Source organism: Hippoglossus stenolepis, chromosome 5 (genome assembly GCF_022539355.2).
Source record: "Hippoglossus stenolepis isolate QCI-W04-F060 chromosome 5, HSTE1.2, whole genome shotgun sequence".
NCBI lineage: Eukaryota > Metazoa > Chordata > Actinopteri > Pleuronectiformes > Pleuronectidae > Hippoglossus > Hippoglossus stenolepis.
Window position 1 is genome coordinate 2,298,978 of NC_061487.1, and position 26,163 is coordinate 2,325,140.

The 26,163-nt window shown below is 39.9% G+C and overlaps 3 protein-coding genes across 9 annotated transcripts in view; all 3 read left to right on the forward strand.

Moving 5' to 3' along the window:
- Positions 1-6,519, forward strand: part of smpd3 (sphingomyelin phosphodiesterase 3) — a 64,813-nt gene extending 58,294 nt beyond the window's left edge. The window contains exons 8-10 of the mRNA XM_035157920.2: positions 20-83; positions 1,348-1,516; positions 4,256-6,519. Coding sequence (XP_035013811.2) covers positions 20-83; positions 1,348-1,516; positions 4,256-4,357 — 335 coding nt within the window. The 3' untranslated portion in view covers positions 4,358-6,519. The remainder of the gene's footprint in view (positions 1-19; positions 84-1,347; positions 1,517-4,255) is intronic.
- Positions 6,520-13,549: 7,030 nt separating this feature from the next.
- Positions 13,550-16,225, forward strand: LOC118109008 (C-C motif chemokine 4). The gene is made up of 3 exons (XM_035155791.1): positions 13,550-13,704; positions 15,264-15,378; positions 15,477-16,225. Exons 1-3 carry the CDS (start codon positions 13,638-13,640, stop codon positions 15,589-15,591), a joined length of 297 nt encoding a protein of 98 aa, XP_035011682.1. The 5' UTR covers positions 13,550-13,637; the 3' UTR covers positions 15,592-16,225.
- A 4,666-nt stretch (positions 16,226-20,891) lies between these two features.
- Positions 20,892-26,163, forward strand: part of LOC118109359 (septin-7) — a 48,678-nt gene continuing 43,406 nt past the window's right edge. For 5 of the 7 annotated variants that reach the window (XM_035156422.2, XM_035156423.2, XM_035156425.2 and 2 more), the window contains exon 1: positions 20,892-21,157. In XM_035156422.2, coding sequence (XP_035012313.1) covers positions 21,119-21,157 — 39 coding nt within the window. In that variant the 5' untranslated portion in view covers positions 20,892-21,118. Of the gene's footprint in view, positions 21,158-25,641; positions 25,789-26,163 lie in introns of those variants that run through there. The other 2 variants (XM_035156428.2, XM_035156427.2) reach the window with 2 other exon arrangements.

Genomic DNA, 26,163 nt, shown 5'->3' on the forward strand with positions numbered 1-26,163 from the left:
TGTGTGACTATTCCAACAGGTACTCTACTGGATCCCAGTGGCCTTTATGACGATGAGGTCAGCTCACCTGAAAGTTTACAAAAGTAAGTCACGCACACATACGTGTTCTGATTCATTTTGTTTTTCTCATTTAGGAGGACATTACATTGATTTATATTGATTTCCTAGACAGTCACTCTAACCATAAGTTAACCTAACCTTAAAACATGTATTCACCTTAAAACTTCACCATGAGGAAGAAGAAGTCCCCATAATGTGTAGGCAGCAACATGAGTAACACCTAATGCAGTTAAAGTGATGTGTATGATAATGTCGTGATGAAATAAGGGTTTCTGGAGTAGAGATGAAATAGGTTGTTTGTGTGTGTGTGTGTGTGTGTGTGTGTGTGTGTGTGTGTGTGTGTGTGTGTGTGTGTGTGTGTGTGTGTGTGTGTGTGTGTGTGTGTGTGTGCGTGTGTGCGTAGGAGCAAAGAGAGACAAAAGGATGTGGTGATTATACTGTTGCAATAATAAATATATGACGTTATTGTATATATGTTACCAAAAGATGTATTCCTGTATGATTAGGTGTCCACTATGTGCTGCTTGTATACACAGATCCCACTCACATGTCATTTCCTATAAACAATAGTTCAGCATGTGTCTCTCGGATGGCTATGATGTTACTGATTAGGCACACAGCCATAACATGCAGTGTCTCATGGTCACTTGGTCTCTCTCAGGGGGACGGAGGTCAGAAGGATCTACAGCATAAGTCTGCACTATGTGATGATATCTGGCTGTTAATGTCCCCTGTAAAGCCTTCAGACGTACATAGTGTTAACTGCTGCTTATCTCAATACACTGCACCTGCTCTTCCAGCAGCTCACTAGATTCTCCATCACTGTAGCCTATTTTCTCTGATTCATTATTTATCAGCCAGAAGATGCTTCCACAGTTCCACCTGTTCTACCGCAGGTTTGCTAAACTGTGTGGGACACAGGCATTGCAGGAGTCGCACTCTGCCAATCAGTACCTTTCAGTGGAAATGATGTGGGAAGCCACACACAAGAATGTAACAGCGCACCCTACAGGAGAAACAGGCAGCAGTACAATCATTAGCAGTTTTCAGTTTTAGCAGGTTCATAGAAACCAGGAAAAGATTTAATTTACACTTTAATTTAACAATGTAATTTGACTACATTTTTTATGTTTTTTTGTGATTTTTGCTTCCTTGACTTTTCCTGCATTTGGAGTTTGACCAAATATATTCAAGGCTACACTCTCTGTCCTCCTTTGTATCTGTTTGTTTCTCTGTCCAATCTTCACTACATATTCTGATGCTTCCCCTGCACTGTGTGTCCATCAGAGTGATGGAGAACGAGGACGGGAGGAAGGAGTACCTGGTGTTCCCCCCCAGTAAGAGCCAGTGTCCCGCCAGCAGTCAGAAGGGGAGGAAGATCCCACTGAAGGGCAATGGACGCCGGATTGACTACATCCTCTACAGCGATGAGGGCCTGCAGCAGGACTGGAAACTGGTACGGTTCAGGAGCAAAGGTTTTAGAGGATGAAGCTGCAATAGATATTTAGTATTTTTATTACTGTCAACAGATCCTGTAAAAAAAGATCAAAACCAACAATGATACAATCTGAGCATCCAAAGCTTGAAATATTATATTCTTCCGTGCCAAAGAGCTCCATGTTCCATGTTACAGTGCATTCAGAAAGTCAATTTTGTTATGTTGCAGCCTAATGCTAAAAAATAATACTTTTCCATCAACAGTCTACAAAAAAAAATATACCCAAAGAACAAACATATATATTTTTTAATGTGCTAAAAATGAAAAGTATTGAGACACTTTGCTATGACACTTTTACTGGAGGTCACTTGGGCTAATTTCAGTTGACTGGACATTTGATTTGAAAAGTCAAACACATAATAACTTTGTTTATTTATACATATCTGTATAAGTTCTCTCAGCTTACAATTAATAGCAGAAACCTACCAACACATGAGGCACATGAAATATTACTGGAAGTTAAACTTTCTCATTACACAGGAAAATGTTCGACTTGTTAAAAGGATTAAAAAAGATAAAGACATTTTAAAAGATTTAAAACCATTTTGAACAATGACACTCAAAAAAACTAATTGGAAGGAATGAGGGTAATAGTGTCATTGGAAAACCAAATCACATCATTTACACTGAACATCTCTCTTTCTGTTCTGACTCTCTCAAACCACAGCCACTTGGTGCCACCTTGTGCCAGAATGTAGTAACTGTAATATCATTTCACTTGACACTGACAGTGAAATTGATCTGTTTTCCTTATTGCCTTGTTCAGCAATCTTTCTGAAGAAGAAACGTCTTCTTAAAACCCACTTACGCAGTTTTTACGTAGATTTTGACATTCACCAATGTTTTCTTATCTGGAATTTGTTCTTATGTAAGAACAGAATCTACGCACACTAAAGAGCACTCTAACACACACTCTCATACCCTTTTAAGGCATTCATCAATATAACAAAACAACTGGGAACAATTCTGTAGTTTAAGAACGTGTCATTTAACTGACGTCGCGTTTTCTTAGAAAACTTCTTAAGAACAAGTTAAAACATTTTTATGAGGCCCATTGTTGATACTGGAAAAGGCCCTTGAGAGGCAACAAAAATGAAAACACACACACAAATATGTGTATAAATATATATACTTCCAAATTATAACGGAATCAGATGTTGCACTCCTCATTGTTTAGTCTGGGTATGTTTGTGATGGTTTTGACAAGTCCCTTTCTATTACTATTGCGTCCCGTTTGAGCATTTATTCCATATCCTTGATATCACATGTCAGTCCCCTCCACTAGTTCGGTCTTTGTCAGCACTAGTTGGACATTTGGTCGCACTAGTTCAGCATCTTATTGTACTAGTTGAACAAAAACCCTAACTAGTCACACTTGTTCAGCAGCTAGTGGCACTTTTGTCCAACTAGCTCCAACAGAAACCTTACTAGTAACACTGTGTGCCGCACTAGTAGCACCAAAGTCCCTACTAGTCGGCTTTTTGATGCACTAGTAAGTAGTAACGCTGAAAGTCTTTCTAGTTAAGCTTACTAGTGTGAGCAAAAATGCACACTAGTTCAACTAGTGCAGAAAATTGTAGGCTACTAGTAAACTAGTGAGCTGAATCCATGTTTGACTAGCTAACATGTCAAAGCTTTTGATGCTCACTAGTTAACTAGTAAGACTTTCAGCATTACTAGTTCGGTCCAGAGGGCCACTAGTGCGGTAAAAAGCCAACTAGTAGGGACTTTGGTGCTACTAGTGCGGTGCACAATGTTACTAGTAAGGTTTCTGTTGGAACTAGTTGGACAAAAGTGCCACTAGTTGCTGAAAAATAGTGACTAGTTAGATTTTTTGTTGAACTAGTACAATAACATGCTGAACTAGTGCGACCAAATGTCCAACTAGTGCTGACAAAGACCGAACTAGTGGAGGGGACTGACATGTGATATCAAGGATATGGAATAAATGCTCAAACGGCTTGCCATACTACCCTTCGTTCCAGTGAACAATGTGACATTTTGGTCTTCTGGTCTAATGTTGGTTGAGGTCCTCTTTCATTTCAGCAGGACAGTGTCCCTGTTCTCGGAACCAGTCCCATAAAGAAATCATTTTTCCAAATTTGCTGTAGGAGAACTTGACTGGACTGCACAGATATGATCTCAGTCCCATCCAGTACCTCTGAGATGAACTGGAACACTGACTGCAAGTAATCGCTGCAAGAACAAATGGAGGGTAGAACTGACAATTGCAGGCTATATCATAATCTTGACATCTACAATAAATTTTCAAGAGATTCTTACTTTACTCACCTTGGAAGGAAGCATCCAATGGAACATAGGGACAGTGTTTTACTCAGATCAGTACAACCTGACAGTCAGAAACATAAACAATCAGTGACAGGTGCATTATAGAGCAGTGAGGAAATAATGCTGCCTTAAGATACAGTGTGTATAAAACTGTGGATTTAAGACAATGATGCACATTATCATTTTGAGAACAGTTCGAAAAAATATAATTCTATACGTTGGTTCCTGTCTGGAAATCCTTACCAGTATATTTCAAAATTGAGAAGAAAGATCACGATTCCGAAGCAATATTTAGTTTTAAAGATTGATGTGATTTTTGGAACAGTGCCCATCCTTAGGTAAACCTTTACTTTAACCCCTTCCCATCGATGATTTGATAATAAGGGTTCTTTTCTCTTTCCCCTACAGGATATCGAGGAGTTCAGCTTTGTCACCCAGTTGGCCGGCCTCACCGACCACCTGTCTGTGGCTATGAGATTGGCTGTTTCCACCGGGGAGGAGGAGCCTTAGATTGACCACCTGAGCTTTTCTAAAATACTGCCATGGAGGAACGACGGCGTCCAGGAAAAGAAGAAAGAATTAAGAGTTTACGGATATGGAGCTTTTTGAGAGAAGAATGGAAAGTGTAATGAAGGAATGAGTGAGCAGAGGAGTGCTTGGATGAATTGAGAATCAGAAGGTAGACAAGAGTGAGCAGTAATTGTATATGAAAGGAAAAATCTCTGGACTTAGTTTAGAAAGCCAGAAAGATGTTCATCACACAGACACACACACACCACAAGTAATCAAGACTTTGACTGTTGAATATCGCCTGGCGTCTCCGTTCCTCTCCTCCAACACTCCCTTTTGACTTTAGAGAGTTTTATTTACAGTGAATTGTTTATGTAGCCATTTTACACTCTCCTTTTATTTGATCTGTTTCAGTTGTAGTGTAAGTATTTTTTTTTTATGACTCTACCTTCAGGGACAGTTGGATCCTCCTTTACTGACTATGTAAAAAGAGGAAAACCCATGGTTTAAGTGATGAGAGTGTACAGCAGCTGACTGGCCTTTACACTGACCGTCTGTGTCCATGTGTTCTGCTGTCAGTCATTCACCTTACTGCTCCCATGTCATTCCCAGGAACCTCAACAAGTGTCTTTTTTTCTTGTAACTAAAACTAGTGTTTCTAAAAGCAGAAAAATAATATGATAAAATTTCTATTGTCGCCACATTACTTTTTATAGTAAGTTTAATGCCTGTTTAATACTATATTGTATGTTTCTCACGAGAGGTATTGTTTAATGGGATGAAACTGAAGAAGAAAGTTGTTTGATGCAACGCTTATAGCATGTTTTTCAGCCATGATTGGTGACAATTTAAAAAGTAAAGGACATTTTTGGTATAATAGTTTGAAGTGAGAATTTGCTGATGCATGAAGGAAACGGTATCAGTTTACAACATTAATATAGAGACTCGATACTTGCTTGCATAAGTCTGGATGCCTGACGAGTCAGGAAGGATTTTGCCCTGAAACATACACTAACGGTATGCCAGAGTGGCATCTGTGCATGTGAGACTGGACCCTGTTGATGTAACTTACAAAGGCAACAGACTGAGGATTTACTTAAAGCAGAAACACAACTACACACATCAGAGGATGATGTAACACAGCCTTTGCTGGCTGTGTTTGGGGTGCTCAAATAACAACTTCGCCATGTCTACAACCGTTGATATTGTCAGTCCAACAAACTATTGTATCTATCTTGTTAGTAAGCCATCGTGGTGCTGTAAGCACATCTGATCTGTGCACTTGCTAATTTATAGCATGCAGCCCAGATTTTTTGTACAACCACAGCCATATTGGCTAGTGGAAAAAACCTCATGACACAGAACCCCCTTGAAGACCTAAAGGCTGCACATATACTGTATAATTTATAGTAAATAATATGTTTACACATTTTATTAAGTTCCAATCAAGATCAAGACTAGCCCACCAACCAATATACAGAATCCATGTGGTGAGTGTGGCAAAAATATTGCAAGTTGTGCTGTTCTTCACATTTATTCAGCCTTTAGTATTCTGCTCCTCTCACCTATTCACACATTACTTCTGCTGCTGGTTGGACATCAATGTGATCTAAAGAAGGATGCACACAAATCCAGAGATTACAACCTTTGGAGTATTGTAGTTCATAAAAATACTGTTGCACTATTTCATTAGCATTTACTCCCAATCTTTAACAGAGCCACACAGTCCATAGAGTTTAACAGGAGCTGAAATGTTGTTTAGAGCAGTTGAGTCAGTGTAATTGTTAAGAGACTTGTTTACATAAACTTTCCTTGTGTCCCCTGTAGACCCATTAGCTCAGGTGCTCCCATTGAACACTATGTTGAATGTGGAAGCAGGCCCAGACCTAAATTCTCAGTCATCTTTAATGAGATATGGCCATATCTTAGAGAGAATATTGTTATTGTTATTGCATATTGTTCTTTATACAACAACAATTTTACAAAAGTTTGCTTTAGCCACTACAAATTACTGGTCATACAAGACCAAATAAGGTTGATGCGGAAAAAACACAAATGAGTAAGGGTGTTTTTTATTGATGAATTTTTTTCTTTTCATTTGTAACAGGAAAGTCAAGGTTTTTTTTCTTGAAAATGCTCCTATTAAAGCTATTAAAAAACAAGTGTTTTTTGTGATGGTATCCTCCCTATCGATCAATATTATTCATGATAATATGCAGGAAAATGCAGATCAATGATCTACTGTACTGGGAACACAAGGATCATGTTGCTGTCAATGTCGTCATCAGTCAACATGGGACAACTACCAAAGTCAGGCTGTGTATTTCCTTTAAAGGTGCTATTGCTACATAGTCAATTAAATCGTGTTTAGCAGGAATGTCGCAAATTCAGCATCAAACCTAACCTTTATTTGCCAAGAGCTGTCTCCAGAAAGCACCACCAATGTTGACTCTTGTTTTGCTGCTATTTCTATCAATTCTTTTGTCAACTAAAGTTAGCATGCTAACAAGCTAGCCCTGGCCCAGGTCATCTACTTTGTGATAGCACGTCACTGTAGTGTCCAGCCTGCTCTGAAGAAGTAGGGCTGCTAGGAGGACACTTTCCAACATCTTGTCTTGTAAATGCAACAATGGCTGTACCTCGTGGCAAGTAAACAGCGGTTAATGCTAACGTTAGCACCTTTATATGACGTGTGTAAAAAATAACCTATGTAGAAGTCTGTTTTTTGAATAAAACATGGATTACAGTAACAGTTAAAGGTTTCAGATACAGTTTGATTTCCATGGTAAACAATGTTTACAGCAGTATTAGACCTGTTACTTGGCACCAGGAGTCAGTTTCAACATTGTGTTTTTCAATACAAATGTGCTAACAGATTTTTCTCCGAACACACTGTGCTGAAAGTTAACACATTTTGGGCAGTAGGCTACAGTATGCATCATACAGGCCTGTGGCAAGCATGAAACTCTTTGTGTGTTTGTGTGTGTTTGTTTACCTATAGTTATGAGGGTTGGGGTTAGAATTAGGGTTAGATTAGGGTTAGGCACTTAGCTTTGATGGTTAAGGTTAGGGTAAGGGGCTAGGGAATGCATTATGTCAATGAGTATCCTCAAATACTCGAGTAAATACACTATCGGTCAACAGTGAGTTATAGAACGTTTATAGAAAGTTACAGATTCTCTAACGTTTTGTTTGGTGTGGATGTTGATGGTGAGCCCTATTGCCCAAATAGGAAGTCTACAGATGGTGGGGTCCAGACATTTCAGTCAGTTAGCTACAAATCAGATTCATGAAAGGATGAAATCAGAACCCAGCAGATGGGCTTCATCCTTTTTCTGACACTTAAGAGTAGTTCTGTTTTGGTTTCACCAAAACTGTGAAAAATATCTCTTTTTTTAGCTACTAAATGCTATTAGATTTTATCTTGCTTTTAACTAACTATAACTGTCTGCTGTTTGATACGAGATGTTTCTAAAATCTTTTTCGCTGCCTGTTGCTGTTTGGAAGTGAGCTGATGAGAGCAGTCACATTGATCCAGGAGAGTGAAGTTGTTGGTGCTTAAACAAGAAAAGCTTCTCTGAAAGGCATTCAAATACTGTGCAGAGCTCAGGATAACTGCAGACTCAAATCATTCATAGTTATTCAACAGTCATAGTTAAAAAATAAAATGTTGACTATCGGTTTCACACATTAAACAAACAGGGCTCTCCTGGTCAAAGTTCTGTATTTTGTTGATCCATCCATCTACTCCAACCACCTCCTGGTGCCAACTTTGCTGCTCTTTACACTATGTCACCTGATTTAGTCCTTATGCTGCTAAAGGAATAGACTGCTGGGGGAACTCCCATCATGCACTGAGCACTTCTCCCATTCTTTCTGTTGTCTGACTTTGTGTTTTTTCCCCCTCTCTCTCTCTCTCTCTCTCTCTCTCTCTCTCTCTCTCTCTCTCTCTCTCTCTTTCTTTCTCTTTCTCTCTCTCTCTCTCTCTCTCTCTCTCTCTCTCTCTCTCTCTCTCTCTCTGGTACTGCTGGAAGTTTCTTCCAGTTATTGAGGGAGTTTTTTCTCTCCACAGTCGCCAAAGTGCTGCTCATTCTGGGAACTGGTTTTTTTTGTAACCTCTTGACTTTCGATGTAAAGTGCCTTGAAATAAAGTATTTTATGATTTGGCGCTTTACAAATAAAATTAAATGTAATTGAATTGAATAGTAGGCTAGTAGCTAACCAGACCAAAATAATAGTGACCTTAATGCAAGTACAAATGATGTAGTCTGTGTAGGCGGAGGCTGATGTCAAGTTTCACTCAAATGAAAAGGCATTATAGTGGTATGTGTGTCAGTTGGTTTCCCCTTTTTTCAAATTCACACAATGTAACAATATGACTGGTTCTCGGACTCTCCAGTTAGGCTGGTATTTGAATACAACACTAAGTTTGAGACAAATAACAGCTCATTTGTCTCGCTTAAAGGACAAAGTATGAAGAAGTGAAACAAACATTTGTGGAGTCCTTCTGCTTTTGATGAACAGGGGGGAAAGAGGACCACTAAAAATGTACAGTGTAAGAGGGAAAACCCCTACACGGAAACTAGTCAGATGAGTCATGCATGCATATGATGAACAAACAAATCACTGCACTGGAACCATGTCAAAAGTTTTTCTAAATATCCAAATATTTCCCAGTGTAGCTAACGAAAGTGTAGCCAGTGGTGGGGTATTTTATGGATTCCTGTGAAACTTGATAACCAGTATGTCTGAGGGAGTCTCTAGTGACAAACCTAGAGATTATAAGTGCTTTCAAATCAGATCATGGTCACTGTTGTAACGAGAAGAGTCCATCTGAACACATCAATTCACAACCTCCAAATCCTCTAAACTTTTTTTTACCAGTTTTAGAATTGTGACGTGTTTGCTGACATTGTGGGAGAGACCATGGAAGTTCTTTTTTAATTTGATAATAAGTTAAGATACTATTTTAGTCGTTGTGCATTTTTCTTTGCCCCATTTCCTTATTACATTGTTAGCCTCTGTGGTGTGTAGACACTGACAGTATTAGCAAACACGCTGCCATTGCTGAGTAGTAGTATTCACACAACTTAACAACCTGCAAGCCAAATGTACAATATACTAGACTCCCCTCATGGTAAACACAAGCTCACAAGTTCCATTTGAAGGCAGCATATCACTCAACTCTGTAGCTCAGTCCTGCAGAGCTCTGTACCGTCTGTCAGCTCTATGGTTTTGTTCGATTGTTTCAATTAAGTGTCACCATGCTCATCGATTTTAGCAGCAGGCAGTTAGAAAAAAGCTTTAAAAACCAGGCACTATAGTGCACACTAGCTGCCCAGCGCCCAACCTTGGAGCCCATTGCCTATCATCTGATGATGAATTAGACTCTCCAATATTTTGGGACTGACACAAGTTTTTCCACACAACACACAGTGATACTAAGTGTTTTAGGTCCATAGATTTTGACTAATCTCTATTATGCATTATGCAGATGAATGCAGATGAATTAAGAAGCCAATCGCAGACAAATGTTTGTCAATGTGATTCAACTCTTTTACTCTCCACACGCACTGTATACCTGCGCGCAATTGAAAACTACTGAAAATTAAAAACAGAACCAGGTTAAAGTAGGTTACCCAGCACCAAACAGCAGAGAGACAATGGTAGTTATCAGTGAGCACTGTGGAGGTGTGTTTAGCTGCTAAAGAAACAAACATGTTTCTCAGGAGGTAGACAGACAAAACCTCAGATGAACTATTGTTGCTTCACGTCTGCCGGGTAAGTAGCCAACTGTTTTCTAACCTGTTTGACATAATACATTATGTCAGTGTTGTGTTTACAGCTTAAAGGGAAAAAGGGAAAATTCACTTATTATCTACTCGCCACTATGTCGATGGAGGGGTGGCTGAAGTGTTTGAGTCCACAAAACACTTTTGGAGTTTCAGGGGTAAACAGCGTTGCAGTCAAATTCAATACAATTGAAGTAACTGGTGACTCCTTCAGACGTTAAAAACAACTGTAAACATAAAATGCCTCCATACTGCTCCTGTTGTGTCATCCAAGTGTCTGTAAGCCCCGACATTCAAATTCGACTCTAAATGGCGTCATTTACACCATGTTTTTAGCCTAAATGTCTGAATGTGGCTCCGGAGAAAGATAACAGCGATTCCGGCTAAAAACAGGGTGTAGATAATGCTGTTTCAAGTCAAATCTTGAAGAAGAATCGGTCATCATTTATATCAATTGTATTAGATTCAGCTGCTACTCTGTTTACCCCTGAGACTCCAGGGGTCTCATTTATCAAACATTGCGTAGGATTCATACTAAAAGTGTACGTACGCCCAAAAGCCGGAAATGGCGTACGCCAAAGGAAATTCCGATTTATAAAACCGTGCGCACGCACACCTGAACGCAATGTTCGCTTTATGAATCACAGTCCACCTGGAAACGTTCGTACGTGGATCTGCCTCCAAATCCGCCCTCCACACGCCCACTTTACACCATAAATGGTCAATGCAAAGCACGGAATGAATATTAAATTATGCTGCTGACCAATGGGTTTCCACCGTGAGTCCTGACGGAGTCACGGCATCAAGTGATGAGAAGAGGAAGTGACACTGACATGAGGTGTTTGTTAGTGAGGTGGGGGTGAAGAGCGATTCATGGGACAGCAGTGATGTCACTAATGAAGAAAATACACTGATACTCTGCCGCTGCTGTGGATAATACAGTGAGTGAGAGTGAAGACGATAGAAAGAACCGAGCCTGAAGTAAAAAAAAGATCACAGATCACAGATCAATAGAATCTATATCAGCTGATCAGACACCGCTGAACCCTCGTTTCCTCCTCATCCTTCCATTCGCATGCACACATCACGCAGAACCCTGCACCAGTGTCACGGCAGTATTTATTTATTTAGAGCATCAGACCGATTCCCTCACATCAGTGGATCCTCACCTCCTCTGGGATATTATTTGGAAAGTGTCTTCATTTCTTGTCAGTGATCTCCAGGTCGCTCTGTGCGCCTGATGGCACAGTCCCGTTCACTGCAGTGATCTGATGATACACGCACAGTGTTAGAAGATATTATTAAAACCTATTAATGACTCGACTCCGTAACTCTGCTGTTAAATGGAATCTAAACGTAATTTGCTGTAAGTTGTTTTATATATGTTTTAATTAAAAGGTTCGTGTGGAACAGAAATGTCGCGCGAGCAAAACTAAGCTGTTGGTTTTAATGTAAATGATGAATTGGATCAATAATCTGCTTCAGTTCACCACCTCACGTCTGTGTCGCCACTTTCCCGTCTCCAAAACGTTCGTACGCATGGGTCAGAGTTTGCGTGGAAATACGCAAATTTTCCCGTCAAGTTTGTTTTTATAAATCCCAACGTTTGCGTGAGAAGTGGCGTACGCACGTTTCAGGCCCCGTTTTGTGCGTACGCAACGGTGATAAATGAGACCCCAGAAGTGTTTTGTGGACTCAAACACTTCACCCACTCCTCCATCGGCATAGGGGTGAGTAGATAATGAGGGAATTTTCATTTTTCGGTGAACTATCCCTTTAATGTAGACATAGTATTAATGTTGACATAGTTTTATGTAGACATAGTAAATAGTAAATGGTTTGTATTGATAGTATTGATGTAGACACAGTATTTGTTCAGGAATTTTTGACGATCCTCACATTACTGTATATGCCACCATATATTATGTATATTGTATATTACATTACATCTGTACAGGAGAATAGTGCCTGTCTAAATTCCACAGATACTCCCTTCTCTCTCTAAGCAGTACCCAAGGTCAGGTTGTAGATAAAGGGCCAACCAACAGTACATTGTAGTGTCTACGTTGAGGGACTTTCATATCTGACTCAGATGCACCAGACAGAGAGGCACCAACTTCAACCATCACCAACTTTAACTCTTTTGCGTATTTCACCAGTGACGAGATGTAAGGACACAATGTGATTTAGGAATGCATACTTTAGGCTAAACTATCCAATAGGATGCGAACACAGAGAGTGACAGCAATTCAAGCCATTCATGGATGTGCTGATGGGTGATGCAAGTAGAGGAAGATATATGGGGATGCTGTGGGAGACATCTTGAGACTTGGGGGTGACAATTGCTCATGTTACTCTGTTAGCGTTTGTATATTGTTCCACCTTCTGGTCTCCTTGAAGCATCAAGTCTACATTAAAACCTTCTGCATAAGAAATCAGCTGCTGCCTGAGTTCTCTTTTCACCAACTTACAGAAAACTTACACAACAGTATTAATGTAGACACAGTATCAACGTTGACATAGCTTTAATGAAGACGTAGCCATAGAGGGAAAACAATTCTATCTAATGACTGTATATGTGAATTAACAGTCACAATTTATATTTGTCACAATAATTCTTGAACTCAGGTTCAGATAACTTAATTTAGAAAATGTTTTGTTTATTTGCTGGGTGGCAAGGGGGATCATGTTTCTAAGTTTAATGAACTTAAAACGATTTAGATTGTGGGTTGTATTCTTTGAAATTGAATGTTTTATTGTAATTTTAAATCCTAGCTTACGGGAGTTCAATAGAAAGTAAATGGAGGACCTTTATTTACCTGGTGACCTCTCAGATGTGTCTTGAGACCCCAAGAGGAGTCCTGATCCTCAAGTTGGGAAACACTGAAACAGGGAAAGTCCAAACGGTCAAGATGAAATCTCCCTCCCTGTGTTTATGGTAGGATTTGCATTGCTGTGCAGTTTCCTGCGCAGCAATCCCCAACCTACCCTTAGAAATCCCCAAACTGCTTTTACTGTTGCATAGTTAAATTCATTTGAAATAAGAGTTTAATTGAATGTCAATCACATCCTGCCCTCTATTTGTCACTTTCATAATTGTTTCAGCAACACTGTGGTTTACACTAAGCTACTGCAGAATGCAACACACATTCAACACACATATCAACCAAAAGGTCTGTGAGGTCAGAATGAGAGCATTGACATGTGACATGTAGGTGGTGATACTTCTTGTTTTCTCCTGTTGATAGGTCATAGTCATCTTTTTTAAGGAACTAAGATTAACTTTCACCCCACACAAGAATGCCTACACATGAAACTGCTGGTAAATCCCCAAAGGTGGACGTCATTGTTAAGTCCCGGTCTTTCCGGTCGACGCTGCTCAGCTCTATAAATATGGAAGCTGATGGAGTGGAGGACAACACAGTTTAACGGCTCAACTCGGACGTTCACCTCGTACTACACTGTGAAGAGAACACACACGTTTCAAGATGGCTGCTGCTCGTCTGTGTCTGTCGGTGCTGGTGCTGATGCTGGCTGCCATTACTCTGAGCGAAGGTAAGGACGAGCTTAATTGATAACACTGTGTTCGATCACTGAGTGAGCGAGATGTGAATAACTGTACTCTTCTTTAAAATGCTACAACTGCAGTCATCTATGATTCAGTCTGTTTCATTATTTGACTGATGTGTATTGGAAGTGAATCTGTCAGCAGTACTGGTAAAAAAATACTAGTTTTAAAATAGAAATGAAACAGGGAAACAAATACCATCCCATAAGAAGGAAGTAAATAAAAAAATATGATTATCTATTTTTACTTGTAGCATAGTTATTATATGATCATATTTTAAAGCTTCCTCCACACTCAGCCATGCTCAGCTTCACATGGTAGTTTGACAGCTCCCTCGTGGCTCTGGTTGTGAGTTTCAGGACATTCACGGATCAGTATTTTGAAACAAACACTGCATTGAATGACTGTGTGCAGCTAAATGAGATCTCTGTTGAGCTGCTTTCAGACATGCACTGAACTCCGGAGATACTCCGAACTTTCACCGCAGGGGATGCAAGTGTGAACAAAAAATGTCAGAGTGAGAGCCTCTGGAGTTTCTGAGGACTTTCTCCTTGTTGCCCTCCAGTATAAAGTCCGCAGAGAGTCCAGATGTTTCTCACATGTAACAGATGCAAAAAATCAAAGAAAACCAATATCTCAAGATGAAAAAGCCATACGAGTAGAACACGAAGATGTCAAAAGATTTTGCTGTGATAAGAGCTGACGCCAGTGTTGATGTCCACAAAAACATGTGATCTCTGTAGTAGTATAAAACAGAACATCCTGCCTGCACCACCCCTCACCTGAATCCTCCAAAAGATTTGTTGCTGATGTGAACGCGTCTGAGTGGAGAATCTCTCAAGCTAAGCTCTGCTTAGCCCATTTTGGCCTTATTGTTTTTGTCTCTGCTGCTTCACTGTTCAGAGTCATTCTCCACATTTGCCTCAGCCTCGTTTCTAGCAGCAGCAGGCTGCTGTCTTTGAGGAAAGAGATTCAGATAAACTGACTGACTAACTGCCAGGCACCAAACAGCAGACAGGCTAACAGAATAGAGTTGCTGTGGACCAAATCAGAGGAGAAACAAGTGTGAATATTGGACTTAAATGCATACAAATGACTCCAAATGAAGGCTAATGTCGCAATGTGTCTGCTGAATGTGTGAATATACAACTGTTTGCCAACACATTAGCCATACCAACTATTTTTATCTAGTTCTGCTGCTCCTTGGTGGTCAGGCTTCAGCACTTCATACACTAGTTGTATCAGAGAAGATCTGCTCTAAAATATATATAAAAATGTCAAAAAAAACCAATGTTCTTTCCTAAACAGAACAAGACCTTATTTCATCTACACAGCAGAGTTACATACGTCAAAGAGCTTTTCAATATCACAATGGAACAACTGAGCAGTGACACACTTTCCACACTGATAAAAATAAAGTCATTAGGTTTGGTGTCACGTTGGCCAACAGGAAACTAAAAAGGGAACAAAAGGAGGAACGAACAGGCAATGTTTGTGAGATTGTTGTAAGTTGGTTAGTTGTTTGTTCATAGATGACTGTTTGCAGGTCTGCGTGGTTCTGGCCCAAAGAAGTGCTGCTTTCGTTTCATCAAGAACCAGCCTGAGGGCCACGTGATCGGCTACAGGAAGACTAGCCAGCGGTGTCCCAACCCAGCCGTCTTGTAAGGAGAAAGAAAAATGGAGCATTAACATTATTGCACCTAAACATGAATGCACCAAACCTGACTGTGTTGTTGGTCTGTATGTTTGTGTGAGTCAGGTTGGAGACAGAGAACGGTCGTGAGCTGTGTGCCAAACCATCAGCCGCATGGGTGAAAGAGACCATCAACAACCTGAACGCCAAATCCAAGCCAGGAGAGGCGTCCAACCTGTAACCATGGCAACCAATCCCACCACAAGAGTCTTCTGTGAACAAAACCTTGATGTAATTTGATGCTGCAACTTTTCAAACCTTAACTTTTAAACTAAGAGATGTTTTATCCATTTATAGTATGTCGCTATCTCCACCATGAGGTCTTAACTACATGCCAACGGTATATACTTCTAATATTATATTACATAGTCTTGATAAAATATGCTAGGATGAGCTATACATAGAATGTAAACATAACATGTTACACTGTGATCTACTGTTGTCGTTTGAACGGAGTCACACAAAGTCCATTCACTTTGAAAGACCAATGTGTTGCAACTCCACATGGTGTCATCAGTTGACTAAGCTACAGACCAAACCACTGTGTTTCTACACTGAACCATTGTGAACTCTTTGACTTGTTTTATATGAAGTGATGATGTGGTTTTTTTTAAGTCGTGATTTGACTCAAGGTACTTGTACAGATAAGTAACCCATTCTGACAAGAAAACAATAATTTATTTCTGTTGTGTTTATGCTGCAAATTTGATTCTCTTGTACAACCCCAAATCAGAATTTAAACTGAAAACTGAAAACAGTGATTTATAAATTATCTTTGACCTGTATTACAATAAAAACAATACAAAGGCACATTATTTGATGTTTGACCTCATGAATTGTGTTGTTTTTTCAAAATAAACACTTATTACAATTTTGAATCTTGCAACATATTTCAAAAAAAGTTGGGAAGGTAAAAGGGGTAATTTTGTCCCATTCTTCCTGCAAATAAGTCTTAGGGTGTGCAACAGTGCGGGGTCTCCGTTGTCGTTTTTGCGTTTCAAAATGCGCCACATATTCTCTATTGTGGCCAAGTCTGGTCTGCACGCAGGCCAGTCTTGCACCCGCACCCTCTTCTTCCACAGCCATGCCTTTGTAATGTGTGCACAATGTGGTTTTGCATTGTCTTGTGCAATATGTATGGATGTCTCTGGAAAAGATGTCGTCTTGAAGGCAGCAGATGCTGCTCCAAAATCTTTACGTACTTTTCAGCATTAATGGTGCCATCCCAGAAGTGTAAGTTACCTTTAACAAGGGCACTGACACAACCCCATACCATGACAGACTCTTGCTTTTGGACTTCTTGCTGGTCCTTTTCATCTTTGGTCTGGAGTACACAGTGTCCATTTCTTCCAAAAAAGACCTGAAATACTGGCTCGTCTGACCACAATACACGTTTCCACTGTGTTATGGTCCATCCCAGATGCCTTCGAGCCCAGAGAAGTCGACGGCGCCTCTGGACTCGATTAACATAAGGCTTCCTTTTGACACAGTACAGTTTTAACTGGCATTTGTGGATGTAATTATGTATTGTAGTGCTTGACAAAGGTTTGCCAAAGTAATCCTGAGCCCATGTGGTTATATTGCTTATAGATAAATGACGGTCCTTGATGCAGTGTCGTCTGAGGGATCAGAGAGCACGGTTAGTCAGTTTAGGCTTGCGCCCTTGTCCTTTACGCACTGAAATTCCTCCAGATTCCTTGAATCTTTTAATGATGTTATGCTCCGTAGAGGATGAAATATCCAAATCCCTTCCTATCCTTCTTTGAGGAAGAAGGTTTTTAAACATTTTAATAATTTTCTCACACATTTGTTGGCAAACTGGCGATCCTCGGCCCATCTTTGCTCCTAAAGAGCTAGGCCTTTCCTGGATGCTGCTTTTCTACCAAATCATGATTACAATCACCTGTTGACATCACCTATTTCAAATCACTTCATTTTGTAATCATTCTACCTGATTATTAGCCCTAAATTGCCTGAATGGCAGGAATGGATGTACATTTACAAATGAAATGAAGTTGACCAGACAAAACATATTTTATGTTCACACTGTCTGCAATAAAATACAAATAAAATTTAGAAATCACTGCTGTCTGTCTGTTCTGAGTTGGGGTTGTATCAAAGCAAGACAAGGTGAAAGTCTGTCGTTTCCTCTCTTCTTAACAGGGGTCAAAATTGCATCACTACCAGTATTCATTTACACAATTTAAACAGATTTAATATAACAGCAGAAATTTGAAGATATTTTATCTATAGGTACCAAAAGCCACATATTATCTTGATAATAATAATCAGAATAGAATTATTATTGATTATATCATAACCTAATACAGATCATACTTTTACTATTATCACATTTTGTAGCTACATTTATGCCCTTACTCCCAAACAGTGGTACATACACAGCATAGCCAATACATTAGGTAAAATTACATTATTGTGATATCTGTTGATCACAGGGTGATCCTGTCCTAACAACTATAGAGAGACAAGTGTCTGTGTGTGTTTACATATAATTATTTTTGTAAACTGTAAATATACATCAATATTAGGACTTTTCACACAACTTCAAATGTTTCCATGGACATGGAAACATGAAGTTGTGTGATGAACAGTGCATCATGTACAAGTTCAATACAGTATATTTTGCAAACATTAGATCTGTGGGTCTCTTTTAAAGTGAAAGGGTTCTTTACACAGGTCACTTACAGTCACATTTGGATTCCAGCACAAGTAATGTAGCTATAACTGAACTGAAGAGCAAGTGGGATATCACTTTGAGAAATATGCTGGAACGTCTCTTGACGGTTTCTTTGGGTGGGCAAATGGACCATTCAGTGTCACATCGACAAACATCTGACCACAGGAGTAAGCTTGAGTTTGATCAGTTTGTATGTCGGCTAAACAACAAGTCACACAGTGCCTTTAGTGCTGCTTGCAATGATGACTTCTTAGTAAACTGGTAAATTAACTGAAATAAATGTTCTTAAAGCAACCACATAAATCCTGGTTTCCTTTGGTTGAACAGTGTCTTACAGTCTGATTTTCACCCCAGTGTTCTAATCATATTCCTTGTTTAATACATGACACATAAAATCTGACAAGCAGAAGCATTCTGAGATAAGAAGGAAGAACATGTAGAAAATCCTGCATCTTCTGACATCTACACCCAAACCAACAGTGCATCTTATATTCTCGCTACTGTGCAAGTGTGAAGCACTTTCTAACCTCATTTAGATAAGTTCTCTACAAATAAAGTTATTATTATTATTACTATACTAATAAATATTATTATTATTATTGTTATTATTGATAATAATAATAATAATAATCTATTTTTGATAAATCTGTGTTTTTAAGAAATACTATAGTGCAGTTTATGATCTTTGTTTTGTGGCTTTTAAAGGCCTCCTCACTGTCTCACTTCATACTCCAGGGTATGTGGCCAATCACAATTGTTTGGTGCCGCTATTCACAGCGGTCTTTGAAGGCAGCATTTTGTTGCCTCCAGCACTTGAAGGCCTCACACGAACAGTCAGAGGACGGTCACGTTCTCCTTCGACCAATGAGAAGGTTCCCCACAGGTGCGTCAAGCTCAACACACATCCAACAACCGGAAAATATGTGCATTTACTTTCAAACTAAGAGCTTATCGCTTCTAAAGCTAATTGGTTAGCACTGTGCGCCATTAGTTTCGTTTATTGTCCTGAAATCCTGATAATGCTGGAGTTTTTATAAAATTTAATCTTAACTAATATATCTGTTATTTAGCATTACAGCAGCTACATGATATGATTTTAATCTGGTTTACTATTTTTAAAATGAAACTTAACTTACTGATATGGACACAAAGTCCAGGTATCGTGTTTTATGTCTAGGAAGACAGAAATGTGACACAATTAACTGTCTTAACTTCAGTTCATTTAAAAAACCCGTGTTTGCCAAACTCATGTTATTCAGAGTAGAGCAGAAATTAGTTAGTAAGTTAGAGTTTTATTTCAGACACGTTGGTCCATATCAGTATTAAATCAATGAATAAGTGAGAAAATAAAGCAAAGAATTATAAAAAATATAATCATATCACTCTACAGGTCAACAGGGATTAAAAACACAGACAGAAATTTGTTCCAGTGTGTCAGTACCTTGTGTCACACTCTGTTGTCTCTGTTAAGGCCCTCATGATCAAGTTTTTTGAGTCAGTTAATAGAAACATAAAATTCCTCAGCAGAGCATGAAGGGTGGGGACGTTGCAAGCCATGCACAAATATGTGCACTTGTCCATCTTGGCAGCTAAAGCCAAATGTATTATTATATACCACCTGAAGCCTTTTCATGACTATAGCGGCACCACAAGTGTCCTGTGTAAAGTGGAGTAGAGTAGGCTCTAAAAATTGCTAATTTAACATCATCTGTATACAAATAGAAAATGTGTGTGCCAACATTTATTCACAAGCCAGTTAAAACAATTTACAGCACTGACGCCTAACATCATCATCAAAATAAAAATAAGAATGTACTGTATACAACATTCATGAGAAAAGACAGTGTCTGACATAAATGGAGAGGTGTATCAATGTTAACGAAAAAAAGTCTGACGGACGCAGGAAGCAGCAATGACCATTGTAATAATAGAGGTATTGGCAGTAATGGCAGTTTATGTGAGTAGGAATATTATATCTAAGCCATCTAGTTGTAATCATAATCCAGGCTGCCACAATCCATGATCCACAATCCATGAAGTGGCCGCAGTCGCGATACTAGATCTGCAAAGATAAAACACAAGGACTCCAGGGAAGATGTCAAGTTAGTAACAGGTATTGTTGAGACATTAATGTGATGAAGAGGAAGAGGAGGAAAGAGAAGCTCTATGAAAGTGGGAGATGATTCCACAGGAGAGGAGCTTGATAGCTGAAAGCTCTGGCTCCTACTCTGCTTTTAGAGACTTTAGGGACGACAAGTAAGCCTGAATCCTGGGAGCGCAGTGCTCTAGTGAGGTGATATAGTACCATGAGATCTTTGAGGTATAATGGTGCCATATTATTAAGGGCTTTGTAGGTGAGGAGGAGAATTTGAAATTATATTCAAAAACAGGAAGCCAGTGTAGTGAAGCTAATACATTCTTAGGTACTGTTTTTTCTTATGTACAAACGTATTTCTCTTATGTACAAAAAGTTGTTTTACTTTCTTATGCAATCATCCTGTCCACTGCACTTTACTTTGCAACATTTCTATACAAACCACTACAGTGAAAGGTGTATAGAATTTACATACTCAGCATTTTTTATTTAATTTTCGATTCTATTGCCTTTTTCTTGTATTTGTTATTCCCTTGTCCTCCTCATTCTGACTTGCCTGCTGCTGCAATAACTGCATTTCGCGGGTGTATGGATCAATAAAGGGTTATCTGATCTTATCTTAAATGTTGCGATGGATTTCGTCTTATTCTGAAACTCTCCGCCGGATGTAGAACCGGATACAGTCTGCCGCTGCCCAGAGAGGAAAACAGTCGGAGCAGTTTTCTCCAGTGATCTACATCTGTAGTGGTCTCATCCGCGGCCATATGTAATTTAACCTCATTCATTCACTCTCGGACGCTTTTCGCTTCGTGTTCACTATAGACGGTGTGTTCACATTGTGTGCTCCCCTCTGCTGCGTCTTTCTCCCGTCGCGTATCGGTGTCTGCCTCGGTGGGCCGGTGAAAACACAGGACGATGATCGAGCGACCAGAGACCGCTGTTCCCAGCATCGCCGTAAGTCCGCTTCAAGCACACACACTCATGTTCACATGTCTGTTTTCTGTCCGCTGCTGGTCGACATCTCGCCCGGTTTCTCTTTTGAACCGGACCCGCGTGTTTCAGTCGCTGCTGGCACCGATTTTCCCAAGTGTGGAGAGAACCACACAACGAGCTCCTTTGACGATGTGGAGGTTTTTAGAGCATTGTATGTGCCCCCGGAGGCGAGAACACGAATACAAGCTCACAAACACCTTCTCGTGAATGTGTGTACTCCACTGATGAGTTCGGCTTCATTAAACCCGCTTCATTTGCGGGAGCACGGTAGATGTCGTAGTTTTGAGAATGTACCACGCCTCCCATCGCTGCAGACATACTGTGATGTAGTCAGGTCGTGGGTGGCGATCTCTAACGTGATTAGTAACATTGTGTTGCTATATGGTATGTGTGGTGGACAGCGCGTTTTCTTGGTTTTCACTTTAGTTATAATATAGAGATATAACGCTGTAACGCCCACATAACGCTCTACTGGTTTGACGGTTCCCTGCAGGGTTTACGTGGACTGGTCCCTACTCCAGCTGCTGGAGACAGGTTGGCTCTGACTTGTTCGATTTAGACGTGTTTTCACACCCACTTTGACAGTGATACTATTGCAAGAATGTAAATAACCCAAATCCAGGTAATAGACCCAGCCCCCCACGGTCTGATGTCATGCTTTGAGGACCAGAGCCCTGATGAGATTTACTCTCCTGCGCCAAATGTCTATATGAAATCTCTCGATTAAGACCAGCAGCTATATCAAGTCCAAAAAGGAGGAATGAACTGAAACATGGCTTGGTGGGCCGCATTTCATACAAGACAACAGTGGCTGAAGCATTCACTAGTAGTAGATAGTAAAAGCCTGCTCCCTGTCGACTGGATTACAAGCCTTCACAACTGCTCGTCTGTGGGATCGAGTGGGACACCTCATTTCGCTTGAACTCAGCAGGGAGCGATCACTCATCACCACCCAACACAGTACAACACAGCTGCTTTGTGTTTGTGTCTGTTTGTGATTCCCTTCACACAAAGACGTGGACATAACACACACCGAGCTCCCGGAGACGTAGTGAAGACACAGAGGGCCCAACGTGCTCCCTGCTAAAAATAACAGAAGACGAAGAACGGGACACTACTTCAAAGCAATGCATTAACTATAACATAACTAGCATTGCATTTGTAATAAATAGCCATGAGAAGGGCTCAGCATCAGCTGCTGAATATATGAGGGTGTGGGACTTGGCACCACAGATGATGTCAGTGAACCAGGCAGCTACTATCACCACTGGGTGGACTGGGGGAGGGGTTTCCATGAATGGTATGGAGTCACTGAGCAGCCCTCCTTTCTCTCATCCCCCCAGTACTTCCTTTTTTAAGTCTGCTGTCTGGTTTTTTTCTCTCCATAAGCCACTTTGTTATGAAAAAAATCCATACGAATCTAAATAAATTACACAAAATGCTGATGCAACATGCAAACATTACCGGGACACTATGATGCTTACTATAACTATAATTAAGGTGGAAACTATTGTTGGATTCATTTCTTCGTTAACTCATGATCATGCATACTGTATGTTGATGGACATACAACAAATAGCTTTTTATAGCTAACAGCCGAATGTCGGAAGTTCCTACCTGCAGATAAATGACCAAAGCAGTGCGTTATATTACCTGTGCTGCCTGCCATGCACTTTAACAGGAAATAGCCAGACCATCAGAGGAGGCCACTTATGTAACACACACACACACAGAACTTGTATGTGGGTGGATCAAACATGGAAATGGAAAGTGCCCCAGGCTCGTTCACTGAAGTTCTGCCTGCTGTTGAGCTGTTAGCACCAAAGAGTATTGATGAGGCGAATAGGTAGTTTCCTAGTAGTTTGCTGCAGTATGTGTGTCCATAACATCCACTGTTGATGCTCGTGTGTAACCTAAGGTTTTTTGAATGTCACAGTCAGCAGGAGGAACTGTGAAATGGACAGTAGAATGTAGAGTTGGGTCAGCCATGGCCACTTACTGTTGGTGTGACAGAAGTCATTGATTTACAGCTACAGCAACACAGTTCGGACATCCTGAAATGGTGTTGTATTGTTTTCCAACACATAGTATTTGTAATGTTAGGAATGTATGGTGATGTGAGGGGGCTTGCAAACCTGTAAGTTAGAAGATAGAATACTGGTAACTTTGGCAATCACATTATTTGTATGCATGTCTAGATTAATAAAACAACTTGCAGAAGTTCAGGTTTTATGTTTGTGTTCCTGGAAACAGCCTCCAGGCCTATATGTGTTTGTAATTGTGAAATGCATCAGTAATATGCTTGTTATTGGGGCTGTGGTTCAAGCATAGGGAGGGTTGTCCACTAACCAGAAAGTTGGGGTTTCTATTCCTGGCTCTTCAGTCCCTATGCTGAATTGTCCTTGGGATGGCTGTTCTGTCAAAGTGTGGATGATGGAAAAGTGTGGCATATAGTAATCAAGAGTATGCAGACACCTTAACATTACAGCCTAGTGTTCTTTTATGTTACAACACTGAAGCCATGAAAAACAAACCAAAAGCCTCAAAAAAGTGTGTAAAGAAAGGTGTCCACACACTTTTGTGTACGTTCCCTTCACATCTGTGGGTGCGTAGCCTTATTGCATCCATGTAAAGGGAGAATATGGCCGATTGCTTCAGTAATATGAATAAAATTCATGCTTTTTGATTAAGTGAAGTTAATTCTTTCAATAAAAAAATAGTCGAAAAATGTAATCGCTAAACTAATAAGGGATACGTTTGTGGTGAATTTTATGATTGACTCACAATTCGTCAGTTGAAGCGATTTTTAAACGTCTCTAATGATTCCCTGCTGCAGTTCGTCCTCTCATCTGGTGACTTCACATTCTTGTTTGTTCAAGGGGGTGGTTATTGTCAGTTTTAAGTGAATGCAAGCAATTGCAGATTTACCTGCTTACAGATTTTTCGTCATTGAATGAAAACAGAGCAGGGATGATGGCGCGGTACGAATCAGTGCACTAACAGATACTTGACTTGACTTTCTAGTAGACGACGCTCATAAAAGATAAGCAGTAATAAAAGTGTTTGTACTTTAAAAATGCTAGTGAGGTCTGTTGTTGAAGTCTTGGCGTTCTTTAGAAAATGACTGCTCTCACTCATCATGTATAAAAGGTAAACTTGCGCTGACTTCCTGCCTCAGTTTTTTACTACAGTCGGTCACACATTGTGACAGTGTTCACCAAACCAAGTTGGTTTGCAGATTGAATACAGATGAGAAACTATTCCTCACTGGCTGCAGAGCAGAGTCTGGTGGGTAAACCGGTCAAATTAACCTCAGTGTGGTGTCTAACCTGCACTGCAGCACAGACTAGATTTTTCTATACATTTTTTTATTACTCCAATAATTATCATAACAAAAAACTGTCTTGACTTTAAATTTTAAAGACGAATCAAAGAAATTTAGAAAAGCAGCAGATCATCCTATTTTTTTAATAATCCTATATTTATTTAAAATCAGTTGCTTTAAAATTCACTGTATTGTCTTTGAATTGACCCAAATCAATTATTTAAATCCTTTTTGTGTAATTATTAAATCTTAATAACTTCAGTTTCTTTTCTTTACTGAACCATCACTTGCCTTGTTCAGTCATGGAACAGTTTTATGTGGGATAAAGTGTATACCCTAAGTGTTCATTGTGTATACTATAAAAAATAATACTATAAACAATAATAACAAAAATACTGTAAACAATAAACCATTTTAAAACTAATCCAATCACATTATTGCCAAAGGCAGCATCCAGATCGCAGGTGCTGTTGTCATGGATTTAACAGACAGATTTTAGTCTGGCTGTTCACTATGATGATGTGTTCCTTGTCTTTCATATAGATTATAAAGCAACTCTTACTGCCTGTTTTTTTTAATGGGGTTTGAAGGGATGTTCAGGGTCACAGTGATGTACATGTAAAATAGTAAACAAGGTCAAATTGTCCCTCTGAGCTAATGCATGCTAATTACACCAACAACAGATCGCAAATATTTTCTACTGACACTCGCCTTGAAGAATCTGGGTTGACTGAGTGGTCTCAACCTTCAAATTTCAGGGGGCAGGCCTACTGCATTCTTTCCATAACATAAAAGATGTCACATCATACTATTATGAATGAAACAGTGTGATGCTACTGAGATGCCCCGGCCCAGTCAGACCCATTAGGGAACATGATTGTTTGGTTTGGATCATCAAAAATTGCCATAGTTTTCTTTGTACATCTTTTAGTCCTGCTTTGAATTGGTCTTAATTTCAGCTGTAGCTAGTTTAAACCCATGCTCTATCAGCGCTGCAGTTTTCCATCGTAGCCATGCATGACAGAGTCTGAGAGGCCAGCAATCAATTGTGTTTGCCTCATGTAGCGTGCAGGACAGTGCACAGTGACTGGAAGTGGGGGGGGTGTTATCTGACGGCAGACAGGGAGATACAGAAAGGCAGAGGGAGGAGATGGGGAAGCATTACGGGATGAAGAGAGACCTGGCGGTAAAGAGAGAGAGCAGCTGTGAAGCCTGGCTGTGATCTGGACTAAGATTCACAAGGGACATGATGGATACAACTCAACACGTAGGGACAATCAAGTAGTTTGTTTGCGTCGCCTCGTCTTCATCCACTTGATGTTTCTGCATTGATGAATTCATTGACTTAATTTACTGGTTAACATTACTTTTATGTCTTAGTTGACTTGTTTGACTTACTTTGGCAGTGTTGACTCCACTTCCTCTTTCCATGCTCCTCACAGAAGGCCTGTTATTTCTCTGTGAGTCACCCTCACCTCACCTCTCTCCCCCTTCAAACAGCCCTTTTCTCCTCTTGTATTTATCCCAGCTGTGCTTCGCTTCAAAGGGGTCTCTGCATGACCTAGAAATGCTAATTGCAGGTTCACGAAAAACAAGATTTTCATCACTTTGTGGCATATAATAACTGTTTGCTTCTGTGTGC

What these genes read in the sequence shown, in the direction of transcription:
- LOC118109008 (XM_035155791.1), top strand. Translation starts at nt 13,638, where the DNA reads ATGGCTGCTGCTCGTCTGTGTCTGTCGGTGCTGGTGCTGATGCTGGCT. An exon ending in TGCCATTACTCTGAGCGAAG is followed by an intron (nt 13,705 to 15,263) that starts GTAAGGACGAGC and finishes GACTGTTTGCAG; the next exon opens with GTCTGCGTGGTTCTGGCCCA. An exon ending in TGTCCCAACCCAGCCGTCTT is followed by an intron (nt 15,379 to 15,476) that starts GTAAGGAGAAAG and finishes TGTGTGAGTCAG; the next exon opens with GTTGGAGACAGAGAACGGTC.